Source organism: Poecilia formosa, unplaced genomic scaffold, assembly GCF_000485575.1.
Source record: "Poecilia formosa unplaced genomic scaffold, Poecilia_formosa-5.1.2 Scaffold496, whole genome shotgun sequence".
NCBI lineage: Eukaryota > Metazoa > Chordata > Actinopteri > Cyprinodontiformes > Poeciliidae > Poecilia > Poecilia formosa.
The window spans coordinates 163,397-182,234 of record NW_006800435.1 but is presented as its reverse complement, the minus strand read 5'-3'; the positions used below and the strand labels follow the sequence as shown (position 1 = coordinate 182,234).

Here is an 18,838-nt window from a genome sequence, read left to right as displayed (position 1 = left end):
ACATTCATGATGAATCTGCTTCTGAGTTTAAAAACATTCTCAAAGAGTACTGCGCATGCGCGTTGAGTGGTAAAAGCAAGGTGGGAAAATTCGTTCTGTCGCTTTCAACTGTGGATTAGTAACAAAATCATGTGTTTTGAAGAAAATTAGAACCTCTATGGACAATCCCTGGAGACCAGTAACCTCCTCAGCTAAAACTTGATTCACGTATGTACTGAATTGCTATACTTCTGCTTCTGTCGTTGCGTTGTTTCGTCTCAAAAGGTATTGCTAGCTGAGGCGTGCTGTGTTTGGTTTGTTGCTGTAGAACTTGAGCTACTACTAGTAATCTGGCTGCTAGAATGGAAATATATTTTTTAATAAATTAGGCTTTGCCAAAGCTATCCTTTGGATAAATAGCAGCACCAAGTCAGAAAAATACTTTCATATTCACGTTCTTAAAGCATTTTAAGTCAGTATTTGCTTGCTTTGAATATATTATGTACAATTTAATTTGTAGGTTGTCATTATCAAAAACTGATAAACTGCTTAGAATGCAAGACACAAACATTGTGACGTCATACAATGAAAAAAATATAACTATTTATTGAGTAGTGTAAAAGTTGAAACCATCCACCTTTTAAATCAAGTTAAATCAAACCAAACTTCTCTTGTTTAGTTAGAATCACCAAATACAATAATGAAAGAAAATGGCACAGATGCATTTCATAATGTCTTCAAAGTCAGAAGTTTACATGCATTTCCTCAATATTTGCTTGCATTGCCTTATAAACAGTATGACTGACTTGTGTCAAACATTTTGGGTTTCCTTTTCACAATAGTTTGCAAATTTTGGTGTAAAAAAAAAGTAGAACTCATCTTGCACATTCTCCGTTTACATTCTCATAACCAAAAATAAAATTTTGACAGAAGTCAAATTCCAAATATTCGTAATAGTTGATGGCCTCTCATGCCGAACAGTAAGCCTCACAGCGTGAATGTAAGTTTGTCTGGTAATCTGCAGCTCACCTGTTCCCCGCAGCATGAAGATCGCAGTAGAAGGCTGTTGCCATGGCGAGCTGGACAAGATCTATGAGACCATCGAGTATCTGGAAAAGAAGGAGTCGATCAAAGTGGATCTGCTGCTCTGCTGTGGAGACTTCCAGGCGGTGCGGAATGAGGGAGACTTGAAGTGCATGGCGGTGCCTGCCAAGTACCGGACTATGCAGACATTTTACAAGTCAGTGGTTTGGTTTTGGTTGGCGATGATGATGATGATGATGGTGGTGGTGGTGGAGCAGACGTTGCTGAGACGTGATGGGACTGTTGCAGGTATTACTCTGGAGAGAAGAAGGCTCCAGTTCTCACCATCTTCATCGGCGGGAACCATGAGGCTTCCAACCACCTGCAGGAGCTGCCGTACGGAGGCTGGGTGGCTCCAAACATTTATTACCTGGGTAAGCAGGTTGTAGACCTGGGAATCCGATACATTAACTAATATTAACTTGGGTTTTGTCTCCAGGTTACGCTGGTGTCGTCCGCTATAAAGGGGTCAGGATTGGTGGCCTGTCTGGAATCTACAAATCACACGACTACAGAAAGGGTCTGTTCATTTATATATATTTTTTAAATATATAAAATGTTTTGATATGTTTTTTTTTCCACTGACAGAGCGTGTTTCCTTTAAGGTCACCACGAATTCCCTCCGTACAATCCCGAAACTCTCCGGAGTGTGTACCACATCAGGAATATGGAGGTGTTTAAACTGAAACAGGTACATCAGGATCTAATATTCAGCTGCAAATCCTTCAGATATGCACAAGCCTGTCACAATAACACATTTTGCTGGTTGACAAATTGTCCCAGAAGTTATTGTGATAAACGATAATATTGTTGTTTGGAGTCCATTTTCAAGTAATGTATTGATGACGGCATAATTCAAATCCACTCTCTTGAAGAGCAATAAACTTTAAAGGTGCAGTGTTTTGTAAAATGTACTTACCGTATTTTCCGCACTATAATTCTTCAATGATGGCCTATTTTAAAACTTCTTTCATATATAAGGCCCATAGAATAGACGCTACAGTTAGGGACGCGATTTGTTCCATACTCTACAAATGTGGATGTGTAGTAATAAAGAAATGGTCTCCGAGTACTTTATATAGCAAGCTGCCCCAGTCATTGTTTCACTCACGGTGTTAGTGTTGCGATTTATATACATCTAATTTAGTAGATGTATATAAATGAAGAAATTTACTGATAAGAGTTCAGCGTTGATCCAAAGTGAATGATTCAGTAGGTGCAGGGCAGGGCATTCGTCGCCCCTGTGCAGTTTTCGAGTAATTTCTGCAGAACCACTGAAGGCACCAACACCGTGCCCAACTGCTTTCTGGGTAACACAGACCTACCTACCGCAGTCTCTGTCTCCCTCCTACCCCGGCTTTAAATGTATAGGGGTTGGTCCCTTGGTAACCCTAGTCGAAGCACCCGGATGAATGTCTGTCAACAAAACAGTCCGACTCCGGTCGGCGAGGAGAGCCTTCCGCGACTGGGCCGGGGCGTGGCTGGTCACCCTTCTCTGTTCACGCACAGCATGTTGGTGGAGAACGTGGTGCTAAATGACCTGCAGACAACCTGATTATAGACGGTCGGTAGGTAGACAGGTCAGTCAAACTTTATTAACAAACCAGCGTTCTGACAACTATCCCAGAATGCACCGCGCGCTTCTTCTTTTAAGGGCGAAAACAAAGTCGGCGGCTGCTTACCGTAGTTGCTAGACCTGTTGTGGCTCAATATTGGTCCATATATAAGGCGCACTGTCGGCTTTTGGGGAAATTGAAGGTTTTTAGGTGCGCCTTATTGTACGGAAAATACGGAATTTGAGTTTTACATCGTGCTATAATTTTATTTCCTCATCAAAAGTATACCTGTTGCCTAGATACTTTGATGCATGTTTGAGAATCTTTTAATCTCCATGGCAACCATTCAGCTGTGCAAAACGCCCGGGTGTCTCTAGATGAAGCTCCTGCAATTTACAGGCTTCTGAGCTTCCGCCTCTCCCACAACAACTAGTCTGAAGGAGCACACAGCTCCTGTAGACTAGCCAACGGCGATTAGCAAGGAGTTTTTAAAGAGACAGAGGCCCAATTTCAAGGTGTTAAATTAGGTAGTCAAATTTCTTTTTAAGTCATATTTGATATAAACTTAATTTTAATAACAACTCAAGTTAACATAGTTACTTAAGTGCAATATAAAATGGCACTATGTGCCTGGAAGACACATAATACTGCCACTTCAAATTTGAAAAGAACTCTGGAACTGGAAGATTTTTTTTTTAATATCCAAAGTAAAACACAAGAACCAAAAACAATAAATAGAGCAGAAATTTAAAAAAACACAGAAAACTAAAACCATAAATAAAATGGATTATGAGGGTCTCAGCTTATATTAATTGATTATTTGATTAACTGGTTCCTTGCTTATTGTGACAGGCTTGCATATGAATTGCATATTGTTTTTTGGGGATTTTTTTTTTTGGTGGGGATTTTTGTGTCTTACTGGTAAATTACTGTTTAAAAAAAAAAAGATCCAGATGCCCATAGACATTTTCATGAGCCACGACTGGCCTCGAAGAATCTACCATTATGGAAACACGGAGGATCTCTTGCGGAAGAAGAAGTTCCTGCGGTCGGAAGTGGAGACCAACACCCTGGGAAGTCCGGCTGCTGAGGAGCTGCTGGCCCATCTGCAGCCCAGCTACTGGTTCTCTGCACATCTCCATGTAAAGTTTGCTGCCGTTATGCAGCATCCAGTAAGTGTCTCACTCCCTCCAGGTAGAACATGGCTCAGTTAAATGCTAGTTCACGTACAAAAAAACAAAAAACAAACTTGGTTCTCCTCTTCTCAGCCTAAGGGTAACGCAGCCCCACGTGTCACCAAGTTCCTGTCTCTGGATAAGTGCCTCCCCTACAGAGAGTTTTTGCAGGTCAGAGGAAGTCTTGTTCATAGATACTACGCCATTTCTTACGTGTATATTCATATTATATCTCCGTATCTTTCAGATTGTTGATATTCCAGACAGATCGAGTTCATCTGAGAGTCTGGAATATGACCCGGAGTGGTTTGCTGTCCTGAAAGCTACCAACAGTTTACAGGTGACCACTCCTCAGCGCTGGAACCCCCCAGAGAATAACGGCCTGCACGAACGGTACGCAAAGGTCCCCAAGATAAATGGCACGATATACACACAATCATGAATCTCAGTGTACTGTATGCTTAAATTTTTTTTGTTTTTAATTATCAAATAACTTTGACATTTGTAGAGAAACTGTTGAGTTACGTTGCAGCATTTTCAGCTCGACTGACTGATTAGGACCTCAAAAATCCAATAATGCTTTAGGGATCACAGCAACAAAAACACTCTTCAGTGTGAAAGCTGCTCCTGAGGAAAGAAGACTCCATGTTAGTCATTGTCAGTGTCTAAAAGTCAAAGATGCAAGACACTGATGGAAAGGAAACTGTGTTTTCTCTGTCATGACATCTCTTACATGTAACAGGAAGGCAGAGCGGCTCTGTTTTAGCTTTCAGTTTGTTGCAGAACATGCTGGATTTGGAACTGTAGACAGCCTTCGTGTGTTTTCATAGCTAGCAGTCCGGTAGACTCGGTTTAATTGAGGGCCAAAATTGCGACGTTTGTTTTATTTTCAGCGAGCGCCATGCACACTGTGCTGCTCAACACTCTCTGGCAACAGAATTTGTGATTTCGCTGGTCGTGAACAGTGGTTTCCCCTGACGCTGCTGTGGGTTGTCTGTAACCGTCAGGTGGGACTTCAGAGCTTCGGAGGCGGACATGATGCAGGTGGTGGAGGATCTCAGCGGGGAACTCGCTATTCCAGAAAACTTCAGCCGTACCGTCCCGCCGTACGACCCCAGCCATCCCCAGCCACACGCCCCCCCGAGCTACAACACCAACCCACAAACGACAGAGCTCTGCGCCAAGCTGGGCCTCACAGACGTCTACTGTAAGGTCGGGCAGAGAGGCGACGACGCAGGCAGGTCCCAGAGCGCCACCGGGGGGGGCGAGGACGAGAGTCTGGATGAACCCAGCGAGTATCCGACGGATACGTCAGGGTTGTCCAGTTCTTTTAACCCTGATGAGATCACCATCGAAGACGAGTGGGAAGAAGAAGAGGAGGAAGGAGCAAAGGCGGACCTTCCCTCAGATACCCACACCCCCGGTCGGATGGTCCTGCCAGAGCCCAAATCTACCGTCTCCCCCTCTGTCCTGATGGACCTGCCACCCCCCTCCCACTCCACCCCCAGAGCTCCTCCCGCTCAGCCAGAGGGCGAACAGGAAGGACGGTGCGGTGATGAGGAGGCCGCCGCTCGCATCCTGAAGCGGAGCGGCGGCGAAGCGGGAAGCGGGAACACGACTCCGAGAATCAAACGCAGGAACCAGGTCATTTACCAGAGCACTGACGATGACGAGTGTGAGGGTTAGAACGCAGGAAACGGACTTCTTTATTAAGATGTCATTTTATATGTTTTAAACAAAGCCAGATCATTTTAGAAAACAGGATTTGAATTTCAGTTTTTTTGGTAATAGGAAATTCTAATTTAATGGCAAAGATTAAAGAAGCTGATGATGTTTTTTTCTTTTCTTTTTTTTTTGAATAATCTATCACTAAAACTAAAAAACAAAAAGAAGTCAACTGTGGTTATTAGAAACAGCATTTTCAATGCAGTATGGCTGAACCCTCAGCCATACTGATTTTTTTTTATCTTTCAGCAAAATATGAATTAATTTTAATTAGGAACTTGCAAATAAATTTCTCTCACTATCCTAACAAAAGTACTGACAGTGCATTTTTTCCTAGTGACTTGCTAGCAGAATTGTGCATTTCTTTTTTTTTCAGCATATGCTCCAACTTTCTAATTAGTTTTTGATAATTTTGCCGACTTCCAACAAGACTCAGCTCTTAAATAAAATTGCATCAGTTTCATGCTAGAAGAAAAACTACTGAACTCTAAAAAGCTGTGGGTAACATGTTGCAGAGCCACCAAAATGACATTGAAGGAAAAAATAAAATTTCTCAAGTGCACAAGATCTGGTAAGCATGAAATTGGATCTGGTACTCATGTTTTCTTTTTTTTTTCCTTGCAATGTCCTTTTGGGGCTTCATACCGTTCCATGTGTTGCCGTGACTATTGGAAAAGTTCTTATAACCAAGAGATGTGTTGGTGGGAAACGGGCTAAAGTCAGGAGTTGTTGTTTTCTACACCTGGACACCATTCCAGGAGGAGAAAAAAAAAAGATGCTACAGGTTCCTGAATATAGGTAATAGTTTTAAATCGAATAAAAAAAAAAAACTAAGATAATCCCCATATGCGTTAAAATAAATCTCCTAAACTTTATATATATATATATATAAATTCAAAAATGTGCATCCTATTGATTGTGTTTACACTCCAAAAATTGGTGTTACATATATCTGCCTTACTTCACATTGCTAATATTTGGATGGAAAGGCGTTAGCTAATATTAGTTAACATGCTAAAATTATATCGTTGGGTAATGCTCAATTCGTATAGTAGTTATCTATTGCAGGCTAATATACAGATAGTAATTGCTAAAGCACAACACAGTTTCCACTAATTTATTAGCTAGTAGCTGGCTGCTAGCTAGTAACTAATAGTATAATAATTCATTCTTGCCTTGTTAACCAACATGCTAATATTGACGCGATTGCTACAGAAAGCTACTGCTAGTATACTAGCTATTGTTAGCTTTTCTGGGGATTCATTGAGATTACACATTAAAGCTTGATTTCAGTATCCATCTTTCTACTAGACGTCACCGTCTACTATTCAGTATCCTTTACAGAAATTCCGACAGATTTGTTTCTGTCGGAGGGTCTCACAGAGCCTGCCTGCCTGCGGTCTTCCTTCCAAGTAGCTTATTGTTAGCTTTATTAACTGCACCTCCTCATTTGTAAGTCGTTTTGCATGAACTCTTCTCCAAATTGCATAAATACATTTTTCACGCTTTTAAGGTACTTGTAAAGGTTTTTCCAAGAAATTGTAAAAGGGAAAATATTGCACTGGTCATCACTGTTGGTTTAAATCAAATAGATTTATAACACTGATTAGAGTCCTTTGAACAATCCATTCCAGGTTTACAGGTGTGATCTGCTAAAGTCAACATACACTTTCATTAAAATAAGGACAATATATGACATACAGTGTCTTTGACAAGATCTCTTTACATCCATTCAAAGAGCCATTACAGTGTAGCTTAACGACAAGACGCCATGTTGTTTTAAATACAAGCCAGTGTCAGGGAAGTGCTTTTCCTGCGCCCTGTCCACAAAAAAAAAATAAAAGTCACACCAAGGAAAAAGAAAACTTGGAGTAGGCACTTCTGTTCTCGTGTTTTACCAACAATTTTTTTTTCCTGTTTTCTTCGGCCAGGTTTGACAGCTAACAAGCACACCTAACTCATTTCAAGAGCATTGTCTGAAAATAAGTTAATTCAGAAAACCATCTAAGATCACCGTGACAAGAGACAAACAAGGGACACTTACCAGAAGACGGGCAGAAAAGATCTCACAGGGAAACGTGGGTTATTTTGAGATTCATTTTAGATCTTTTCTGCTTTCTTCCACATAACTAAACAAACAACCCCAGGATATCAGTGATCTGAGGCGAGAATTTTTACATGCACAGAAGCAGACACCATGGCATTATCTGCAATCGAATCACCTCTATTACTCAGTGCAGCCCTTCAGTCGGTTTAAGAGATCACTGACAGCAGGATCCTGGTATTTCATGCCAATCCGAACCCTTTCGATTTCCCCGCTGTTCATTGTGTTTAGTGCCCAACATCCCCTCCACATCAAGGCCATAGTGTTGTGGTAAAGTTTCCCCTCTTTCTTCATCACTGCCCATGCACTACATTGCAGGGAGTTTCTCAACTTTGCATCTTAAATACCTAAAATACAAACAGGTTTAGCTTTGTGTGCGACAACATGTTGGCCTCATGTAGTAAATTTAAGTTTCTACCTAGACTACAGGACATGATTTGGATAGGCTGGAATATTACAGCTGGAAGGCAATGAAGTCTAAATCATCACACTAGAAATTTGACCAGGCTGACACACTTGAGACATTGTGATATGGATCTTTTCAAGCATGACAGACGGGTTACAGGTCATTCCAGGACGGTGGTATGAGGCAGTATTCACAGCAGACTTTTCATCAGTTCAAAATCAGACAAAGCAAGCTCCACAAAGAAGAAGAAAGCTCCCTTTTCTAATGGTTTCTGTCCACTCACAAGAATGTGCTGTTCAGTTTATGCAACAGGACAGTGGGTAAACTGAAGCAAGGCAGAGAGAAACAGGATTTTCACAATTGGTGCTAAATACTACAACAGGCTTGCCGCAACCTTGCACATTTCCTTTGTTTTGCACTTCTCAATCTTGGTCTTCGCCTGTTATTTCCAAAAGTAAAATCTCAGAGTCTGGTGGGCAGACTCAAGTGTCCGCCCTTAATTCAATTGGCATCATTCTTCTTCTGTCTTCCCCCGTTCCTTTGGGTTTCTGTCTGCTTGGACTGGAGGATGGGCGCAACACACAGAGGGGAGCGGACGTCAGGTTCCCCTACATCAGGCTAACCTCTGGATGTTGCTGCAACACGACGTGGCGGTTTCAGGACTGTGGTGGAGGGGAGAACGGATGGGTGGGGGGGATGTTAATACACAGCGGGGTGGTTCAGGAGCTTTAGTTTCCGCCGCAGCAGGCTCGGCTGGAGTGGGCGTCTGGATGCTGGAGGTTCACTCCCCGATGTCGTGCTGCGTGTGTTGGGTTCTGCGTGTCTGTTTTTGGCATCTTTTTTGCTACAGCAGAGTAAATGAGAGTTGTAATAGGATTAGCAAAGGACAACGCATATTCCACATTATTAACTCATTTACAAAAGAGCTAAATGTTTTGAATCTGGTACAAGGTGTCTCACCAATAGCCAAGAAAAGCTCGTTGACATTCATGGCTGTCTTGGCAGACGTCTCCATGAACAGCAAACTGGTGTCCTCAGCATATGTCTGGGCTTCCTTCGCAACACAGAGAAGGACAGCTGATCAGTGACAGTGTCATCTTGTCCTTATCATTGGAGGGGTTTAATGAACTGAACATTGTTTTGAACGGCCTTACCGGGGGAGGTGACTGCTCTAGCAATACAACCATTCTGCCATAAAGTAGTGATACACAGAGGTTTGAAGAGTTCATCCCCCCTTCAAAAATATCCACACATCATAAGCTTTTCATCATTTAGTCATGGCACAGCTAAAACGTTTGTGTGTCTTGGTCTTGTGTGCGGGCTTAAACTTTTGTACACTGAACTCAAGACCATGGTTTCCAGGGATCTCCTTCTATTATTCAACAGGACAATGTAAAACCCCACTCTGCACACCGACTGAGGAAGTAGCAGGACAAGCAATGGACTGTGCCTACTCTCCCAAAAGAGAAGGTGTAAAGCAGTTGTCTCAAACTAGGGGCAGGATCCTGCAACTTTTAGATCCGTCTCTGCTTCAGCACACCTGGCTCCAATATTAGCTCATTACAGAGCTCTGTGGAGCTTGACTGCATACTGTTGAGGCAATTTAGCCATTGAAATCAAGTGTGTAGGACAAAGGACACGTCTATAAAATTTCAGGACTCTGGTCCTCACGGAATGCAGTTGGAGACCACTGGTGTAGAGGACTTAGAACTTTTGTCAATTTCTTCCTAAACTATGGATATAAAGAGATTAAAATAGAAAAAAAAAGCAAGTAGTACCTCGTATTCTACCAGTCTCTTCTCAGCAAGATCAGCCTTGTTTCCGGCCAGAGCGATAACAATGTTTGGACTGGCCTGCCTCTGCAGCTCCTTCACCCAGGCCTTGGCTCTCTCAAAGGTCTCCTGCAACCACATAATCAGAGGTCAAATAATGACCTTCACATAAGACTGTATAATTAAACCCATTCTAAGACTAGCTCACAAATAATGTGCTCTTTGCCTTCATGTACCGGTTTAGTGATATCAAACACGACGATGGCGGCCTGAGCTCCGCGGTAGTACATGGGAGCCAGGCTGTGGTATCGCTCCTGTCCTGCTGTGTCCCAGATCTCAAACTTGACTGTGGTGTCGTCTAAACACACTGACTGAGCCAAGAACGCAGCTGGAGAAACGCGGACGAAAGAGCAACAAGTTAGCATCGAAGCATTCTAATAAGGAACGCTCACCTGATCAGCACCGCTGCGTCTCACCCCCTATAGTCGTCTCCTGGAACTCGTCGAACTGTCCCTTGACGAAGCGTAGCACCAGGCTGGACTTGCCCACAGCCATGTCCCCCAGCAGCACCAGCTTGAACTGGCAGATCTTGGTCTGCGGTAGCGAGCCGTTGGATCGGCTGCCGCTCCCTCTGGAGCTCATACCGACCTGTGCAGGAGACGGCTGGGGGGCTGGGCCTCCTCCCTGGAATGCTGCTCTAACAGTGACCCGAGTGGCCTCCCAAGCAGACACTCGTTACTGGGGCTGGCTTGATCTTTGTACTCTTCTGGTGTTTTTCTTTGTGCAAAAGGAAAAACTTTAACTTTTGTGAAGTTAATTCCAACAAAAGGGTCCATACTTAGTAAAATCCCCGGTTTCACTATCCACTGGTCTAAATTAGAGGAGAGCTGTGGTCAGTGCTAAGTTTTAGTTTGCACAGTCTACCTCCAAACTGACTCCGAGCAGAAAGAAACCTGTAGATATTTAACTGAGTCAGATATTAAACACAAATCAGCTCATGTTGGAATACTTTTCAAAGAAATCTGAAGAAATGTTAATAAAACACAATGTCAGTGTTGGGGGGGCGTGACTGTAAGACCCAGGGAGAAAACACAACCTTTGTCTAATGCGATTAAAAACATTGTGAAGATAAAAGACATACATGTAATCACTACGCTATGTCAATACAAATCTTTTTTTAGCTAACCTCCCTCCTCAACTTATGGCACACAAAGAAAAACTGAGTCCCTGATGCAACAGCTTGTAGAACCGCCTTCAGCAGGACTATTTCTTTAGAACTCCAGCCACAGCGTTTCTTTTCCTGGTTATTGACAGGTTGTTGCTGTGTTTGCACTATTTGTTCTCATCATTGCCCGGTTTGGGTCAAGGTGGAGCCGTCACAAATGGCTTCATATTTGACACGGGAAATTTTGTTGGTGAAGCAGTTCATGGTCACCTCAGTGACTGTAAGATGGCCGGGTACCCGTGGCAGCAAGCCATCACCTTCCTTCGCATTTGGTTACGACGCTACGGCTCCTTCCTCACTGACTCTTTGGTCTTTCCTATGCAAAAAACACTGTTCCAAAAGTCCCATGGTTTGGTTAGATACAACCATGGACTGGTAAAATTCAGCCCCTTGTTCTGCGCTTTGCTTTGTTCAGAGCACTGAAGGGAACGGAGAATTGGGCAGAATTGCATAGAAAGGCAGAGGCTCTGCTAATATAACTTCTCAAATCTATGTAGAGCTGTTTAGACTCTTTTGGTGAGACAAATCAATTCTCTAGGTCCCGTTCCACAACAAGGCAGCCTTTGGTTTTCCTGTCATGAGCTTCTCTGATTAGCACACACTCTGACCGCAGACTGAACTCAATGGGACTGGTAGTTATCCTGAACATATCTGACTTTTGAATCCTCTGTATTGCTGCAGCAACAAGGACTCTACTATTTGAAAATGGTTCCTGTAGCCTACAGGTGTAAAACTCCAATCCTCGATGGTCGGTATCCTGCAACTTTTAGACATGGTTCTGCTGCAATCCCCCTGAATCAAAGAATTAGGTCATTGCCAGGACTCTGGAGAAATTGTCTACATAATGAGGAGGTAATTCAGCCATTTGATTTCCATGTGTTGGACCAGTGGCACACCTGGTTGGACCTAGCTCCGCCCTCGAGGCGCAGACCCTCCGTAGAGCTGCAGTTTCCAAGCTTCTGAAGCCCTCACCCACAACTCCCCCACTTAACTCCTTCAGACTAGCCAGCATCAATTAGCAAACACCTTGTGGAACTGTGCATCTGCTGAGCTCATCATGCGTGCGATTGCTTAGTGCAGCGCTGGTAAAAATGTTGTTAAAGGGTTAACAGAGGAGCCATGTTGTGATGACGTCCTGAAGGTGGAGTTTCAGAAAGAGTTGGAGTTTTTAAAGAGACAGAGGCCCAATTTGAAGGCATTAAATTAACAAGTCAAACACTTTTAAGTTATATTTGATGTATACACCATTTTATATCTACTGAAGTAGTTATTGATTGTGCTATAAAATGGCACTCACTGTGTGCCTGGAAAATGCACATAGAGCCATTTTTTTTTAGCACATAGTGAATCTTAAGTTACTGTTAATAAAAAACATTTTCTTTAGATCATATCTTTCAAGTGAAAGATGATGTTTTACCAGGACTGTCCTCTGTGACAGTAACACCCCCCTCCTGCCAGGCACCCTAAGACGAACAATACGAGCTAAAAATGCAGGACTGTGAGAAATTCGCAGCGCGAAGATAAGACAATTTCAGATCGATGTTCTCACATGTCATGTCAGACAACAGAGGTCTGAATCAGATCAACCGTGAGACCCACGGAGGGTGGAGGTCTCAGCACGGGTTCTGATGCTGCGCCTCTGCGTCTAACCGACACAATGAGGAGAGGGAGTGTGGGTGGGGGGGCTCCATCAGTCCATGACTCCAGCTCTCTGATTCTATGAGCAGATCGTTACGACGCTACGGTTCCTCCCTAACTGAACCTTATCTTATCTCACGGCGTGAGCTAACGACACACACCGCCGGGTCCAGACGAGACACCACTCAGTCTACAGACCTTCGTATTTCGACGCTGGACTAGAAACAGAGATTATTTCTCCTTCTACCGACACGGCGTGTTCTTACTGACGTTCCAGCGAAAGGATATTTACCGTGTTTGAGCGGCAGCAGGTGTCCCAGGCTTTTCTGTTGACAGTGGAGCTATCAGCTGCTGCTGGAAGAAAAATGTTAACGCTTCCTGTAATCTGGCGCATGCGCTGTGAGTGCCGCATTGTCAAACTGGCATGAAGGGAAATGAAAACAAGAACTGTTATCTACTCGGTTTATTGAGTTATTAAGCAAAAACTAAGAACGTATAGAATAGTTCAAGCAAGAACACACTGCGTTCGTAATAAATGTAACTGAAATTAGTTATTCTTTAACAAGAAGTAAATGCAGTGGCTGTCTTTAATAGAAAAGACGCGTTGGTTTGTTTAAAAATAATAAAGATGGCGGATTGAAATAATATTTTCCAAGAAATCCCATATGGTTCTCTTTGTACTTATTGGCTGGTGATAAGTTCAGGGGAATAACTGAAAGTCGGAATTTGAAATACAAACATTCCTGTCAAGCTTTCTAGTTATCTTTAGCAAAATCTGAAAAACGACGTAGAAATATTATTTTTAGTCATCACTGTTGTCCTTTGTGGAAATTTTTTTTTAATTTTAGAGATGATCCGCACGTTTCACAAAAAGCATGAGAGCACAGTGGTGCTCAATCGAAGAAAAATAGAAAAGCACTGATGATACCTCACTGGGAGCCAGCACCCATGAGGTTTACATAGTTTCTGCCGAAGTAAAATGTTATGAATGACACAAAGTATTTATCTTTTAATAATCTTGCTTTTTATTGCTTTCCTTTTAATTTCCTTGCATCACAAATGTCCACCAACCTTTACTCCAAAGCAAAACTGGGGGTCACCCAAACCTGCATTTAATTAATTCATTAAATTTGGTTTGTTTTTAAAGAAAAACTGACAGGTGCTTGTATGTTTTGTCTGTTTTATAACATTGTATTCTATGTTGTTTTGTATGTTTGAAATTTCTGGCTGCAAAACAAATTTCCCCCTTGGAAGACAATAAAGGATCTTAACTGAACTAAAGTGAACTGAACGGTTCTTGTCTCTGTGAATAGACAAGAAAATAAAAAAGTGTCAGTCACACCATAAAATGTTCAGGCTGTGTGCGACTCTTCTAATAAGGCAAACCTAGACAAGTGGTTTTACAATTTGGATCCATCTTGTCAGTGCTCTCCACACCAGAACTGATCAAGAAGAGAAACTATTTAAGGCGTGTTTCTGTTAAGCAAAACTTTATCTCATAGTTGCTGTGCATTATGACTAGAAGGTTACATAAATTACCTCTGCTGACTCTGACAAAGTTCCCAGATTTACTCCTCCTCAGTCTGCCACTTGTAGGGTGTTGCCAAATATGCGGAAGTCAAAAGAAATAAATATGAAAGCTGTAAGCAATAAAACAAGAACTTATCAATGTTTCACCAAGAGCTTTTTTCAATATCTTTTATAGAGTCACTCAGAACCCTATGCAAATGTCTAACTGTAGCAGGTTTTAAGAGTATTTTACAAATTTATGGCAAAATAGATCTTAATAGGAGCTCAGGTAGGATTGCAATGTGGCATTCTAAAGGCACAAACATTAACTTCTAATTTCTTTGCATTCTGAAACCAGGTAAAATCCCATCGAACTAACATTAACAGATGTTCAACAAATTAAGCTTGGCAAATTCCAAAAAGGAAGTGCATAAGAAGATATTAATGTAGCAACCAAATCCCTTCTTTCAATCCTTAAATCACTTAAACCTAAAATCTTGAAACCATTATTTTTGTTGATCATAACGAGCAAGGATCATATCTCCCATCGTAATGTCTGTCCATCTTTCTAANTTGAAGGTTTTTCGGTGCGCTTTATAGTGCGGAAAATACGGTATTTGAGTTTTACATCGTGCTACAATTTTATTTCCTCATCAAAAGTATACCTGTTGCCCGGATTCTTTGATGCATGTTTGAGAATCTTTTAATCTCCATGGCAACCATTCAGCTGTGCAAAACACCCGGGTGGCTCTAGCTCCGCCTTCGAACATGAAGCTCCTGCAATTTACAGGCTTCTGAGCTTCCGCCTCTCCCACAACAACTAGTCTGAAAGAGCACACAGCTCCTGTAGACTAGCCAACTGAAATTAGCAAGGAGTTTTTAAAGAGACAGAGGCCCAATTTCAAGCTATTAAATTAGGTAGTCATATTTCTTTTTAAGTCATATTTGATATAAACTTAATTTTAGTAAAAACTCAAGTTAACATTGTTACTTAAGTGCAGTATAAAATGGCACTATGTGCCTGGAAGACACATAATACTGCCACTTCAAATTTGAAAAGAACTCTGGAACTGGAAGATTTTTTTAAATATCCAAAGTAAAACACAAAAACCAAAAACAATAAATAGAGCAGAAATTAAAAAAAAACCACAGAAAACTAAAACCATAAATAAAATGGATTATGAGGTCTCAGCTTATATTAATTGATTATTGGTTCCTTGCTTATTGTCACAGGCTTACATATGAATTGCATATTGTTTTTTTGTTTTTTTGGTGAGTATTTTTGTGTCTTACTGGTAAATTACTGTTTCAAAAAAAAGATCCAGATGCCCATAGACATTTTCATGAGCCACGACTGGCCTCGAAGAATCTACCACTATGGAAACACGGAGGATCTCTTGCGGAAGAAGAAGTTCCTGCGGTCGGAAGTGGAGACCAACACCCTGGGAAGTCCGGCTGCTGAGGAGCTGCTGGCCCATCTGCAGCCCAGCTACTGGTTCTCTGCACATCTCCATGTAAAGTTTGCTGCTGTCATGCAGCATCCAGTAAGTGTCTCACTCCCTCCAGGTAGAACATGGCTCAGTTAAATGCTAGTTCACGTACAAAAAAACAAAAAACAAACTTGGTTCTCCTCTTCTCAGCCTAAGGGTAACGCAGCCCCACGTGTCACCAAGTTCCTGTCTCTGGATAAGTGCCTCCCCTACAGAGAGTTTTTGCAGGTCAGAGGAAGTCTTGTTCATAGATACTACGCCATTTCTTACGTGTATATTCATATTATATCTCCGTATCTTTCAGATTGTTGATATTCCAGACAGATCGAGTTCATCTGAGAGTCTGGAATATGACCCGGAGTGGTTTGCTGTCCTGAAAGCTACCAACAGTTTACAGGTGACCACTCCTCAGCGCTGGAACCCCCCAGAGAATAACGGCCTGCACGAACGGTACGCAAAGGTCCCCAAGATAAATGGCACGATATACACACAATCATGAATCTCAGTGTACTGTATGCTTAAATTTTTTTTGTTTTTAATTATCAAATAACTTTGACATTTGTAGAGAAACTGTTGAGTTACGTTGCAGCATTTTCAGCTCGACTGACTGATTAGGACCTCAAAAATCCAATAATGCTTTAGGGATCACAGCAACAAAAACACTCTTCAGTGTGAAAGCTGCTCCTGAGGAAAGAAGACTCCATGTTAGTCATTGTCAGTGTCTAAAAGTCAAAGATGCAAGACACTGATGGAAAGGAAACTGTGTTTTCTCTGTCATGACATCTCTTACATGTAACAGGAAGGCAGAGCGGCTCTGTTTTAGCTTTCAGTTTGTTGCAGAACATGCTGGATTTGGAACTGTAGACAGCCTTCGTGTGTTTTCATAGCTAGCAGTCCGGTAGACTCGGTTTAATTGAGGGCCAAAATTGCGACGTTTGTTTTATTTTCAGCGAGCGCCATGCACACTGTGCTGCTCAACACTCTCTGGCAACAGAATTTGTGATTTCGCTGGTCGTGAACAGTGGTTTCCCCTGACGCTGCTGTGGGTTGTCTGTAACCGTCAGGTGGGACTTCAGAGCTTCGGAGGCGGACATGATGCAGGTGGTGGAGGATCTCAGCGGGGAACTCGCTATTCCAGAAAACTTCAGCCGTACCGTCCCGCCGTACGACCCCAGCCATCCCCAGCCACACGCCCCCCCGAGCTACAACACCAACCCACAAACGACAGAGCTCTGCGCCAAGCTGGGCCTCACAGACGTCTACTGTAAGGTCGGGCAGAGAGGCGACGACGCAGGCAGGTCCCAGAGCGCCACCGGGGGGGGCGAGGACGAGAGTCTGGATGAACCCAGCGAGTATCCGACGGATACGTCAGGGTTGTCCAGTTCTTTTAACCCTGATGAGATCACCATCGAAGACGAGTGGGAAGAAGAAGAGGAGGAAGGAGCAAAGGCGGACCTTCCCTCAGATACCCACACCCCCGGTCGGATGGTCCTGCCAGAGCCCAAATCTACCGTCTCCCCCTCTGTCCTGATGGACCTGCCACCCCCCTCCCACTCCACCCCCAGAGCTCCTCCCGCTCAGCCAGAGGGCGAACAGGAAGGACGGTGCGGTGATGAGGAGGCCGCCGCTCGCATCCTGAAGCGGAGCGGCGGCGAAGCGGGAAGCGGGAACACGACTCCGAGAATCAAACGCAGGAACCAGGTCATTTACCAGAGCACTGACGATGACGAGTGTGAGGGTTAGAACGCAGGAAACGGACTTCTTTATTAAGATGTCATTTTATATGTTTTAAACAAAGCCAGATCATTTTAGAAAACAGGATTTGAATTTCAGTTTTTTTGGTAATAGGAAATTCTAATTTAATGGCAAAGATTAAAGAAGCTGATGATGTTTTTTTCTTTTCTTTTTTTTTTGAATAATCTATCACTAAAACTAAAAAACAAAAAGAAGTCAACTGTGGTTATTAGAAACAGCATTTTCAATGCAGTATGGCTGAACCCTCAGCCATACTGATTTTTTTTTATCTTTCAGCAAAATATGAATTAATTTTAATTAGGAACTTGCAAATAAATTTCTCTCACTATCCTAACAAAAGTACTGACAGTGCATTTTTTCCTAGTGACTTGCTAGCAGAATTGTGCATTTCTTTTTTTTTCAGCATATGCTCCAACTTTCTAATTAGTTTTTGATAATTTTGCCGACTTCCAACAAGACTCAGCTCTTAAATAAAATTGCATCAGTTTCATGCTAGAAGAAAAACTACTGAACTCTAAAAAGCTGTGGGTAACATGTTGCAGAGCCACCAAAATGACATTGAAGGAAAAAATAAAATTTCTCAAGTGCACAAGATCTGGTAAGCATGAAATTGGATCTGGTACTCATGTTTTCTTTTTTTTTTCCTTGCAATGTCCTTTTGGGGCTTCATACCGTTCCATGTGTTGCCGTGACTATTGGAAAAGTTCTTATAACCAAGAGATGTGTTGGTGGGAAACGGGCTAAAGTCAGGAGTTGTTGTTTTCTACACCTGGACACCATTCCAGGAGGAGAAAAAAAAAAGATGCTACAGGTTCCTGAATATAGGTAATAGTTTTAAATCGAATAAAAAAAAAAAACTAAGATAATCCCCATATGCGTTAAAATAAATCTCCTAAACTTTATATATATATATATATAAATTCAAAAATGTGCATCCTATTGATTGTGTTTACACTCCAAAAATTGGTGTTACATATATCTGCCTTACTTCACATTGCTAATATTTGGATGGAAAGGCGTTAGCTAATATTAGTTAACATGCTAAAATTATATCGTTGGGTAATGCTCAATTCGTATAGTAGTTATCTATTGCAGGCTAATATACAGATAGTAATTGCTAAAGCACAACACAGTTTCCACTAATTTATTAGCTAGTAGCTGGCTGCTAGCTAGTAACTAATAGTATAATAATTCATTCTTGCCTTGTTAACCAACATGCTAATATTGACGCGATTGCTACAGAAAGCTACTGCTAGTATACTAGCTATTGTTAGCTTTTCTGGGGATTCATTGAGATTACACATTAAAGCTTGATTTCAGTATCCATCTTTCTACTAGACGTCACCGTCTACTATTCAGTATCCTTTACAGAAATTCCGACAGATTTGTTTCTGTCGGAGGGTCTCACAGAGCCTGCCTGC

General features: G+C 42.2%; 2 protein-coding genes across 3 annotated transcripts; one reads left to right on the top strand and one right to left on the bottom strand.

Annotated features, from left to right (window-relative positions):
- Positions 1-50: 50 nt before the first annotated feature.
- On the top strand, positions 51-17,759 carry dbr1 (debranching RNA lariats 1). Of its 2 annotated transcripts, none has more exons than XM_016664555.1 (9): positions 51-207; positions 1,022-1,219; positions 1,312-1,436; positions 1,502-1,582; positions 1,668-1,753; positions 15,492-15,716; positions 15,813-15,890; positions 15,967-16,112; positions 16,727-17,759. In XM_016664555.1, the coding sequence occupies exons 2-9, from the start codon at positions 1,023-1,025 to the stop codon at positions 17,403-17,405; spliced, it is 1,617 nt and encodes a 538-aa protein (XP_016520041.1). In that variant the 5' UTR covers positions 51-207; position 1,022; the 3' UTR covers positions 17,406-17,759. The 2 variants fall into 2 exon arrangements, with proteins under 2 accessions (XP_016520041.1, XP_007578954.1); XM_007578892.2 differs by lacking the exons at positions 15,492-15,716; positions 15,813-15,890; positions 15,967-16,112; positions 16,727-17,759 and adding exons at positions 3,566-3,790; positions 3,887-3,964; positions 4,041-4,186; positions 4,801-5,833.
- LOC103156740 (ras-related protein Rab-5B-like) lies at positions 7,092-13,087 on the bottom strand. The gene is made up of 6 exons (XM_007578893.2): positions 12,956-13,087; positions 10,277-10,577; positions 10,037-10,188; positions 9,807-9,929; positions 8,989-9,082; positions 7,092-8,872 (listed from the first exon to the last, which is right to left on the bottom strand). Exons 2-6 carry the CDS (start codon positions 10,440-10,442, stop codon positions 8,757-8,759), a joined length of 651 nt encoding a protein of 216 aa, XP_007578955.1. The 5' UTR covers positions 10,443-10,577; positions 12,956-13,087; the 3' UTR covers positions 7,092-8,756.
- Positions 17,760-18,838: the final 1,079 nt, after the last annotated feature.

Coding starts and splice junctions, on each gene's coding strand:
- dbr1 (XM_016664555.1), top strand. CDS start 1,023: ATGAAGATCGCAGTAGAAGGCTGTTGCCATGGCGAGCTGGACAAGATC. Junction 1,754..15,491: donor AGGTGTTTAAACTGAAACAG/GTACATCAGGAT, acceptor TTCAAAAAAAAG/ATCCAGATGCCCATAGACAT. Junction 15,717..15,812: donor CTGCTGTCATGCAGCATCCA/GTAAGTGTCTCA, acceptor TCCTCTTCTCAG/CCTAAGGGTAACGCAGCCCC.
- LOC103156740 (XM_007578893.2), bottom strand. CDS start 10,442: ATGAGCTCCAGAGGGAGCGGCAGCCGATCCAACGGCTCGCTACCGCAG. Junction 9,930..10,036: donor TGTTTGATATCACTAAACCG/GTACATGAAGGC, acceptor ATGTGGTTGCAG/GAGACCTTTGAGAGAGCCAA. Junction 9,083..9,806: donor AGAGACTGGTAGAATACGAG/GTACTACTTGCT, acceptor TGTGTTGCGAAG/GAAGCCCAGACATATGCTGA.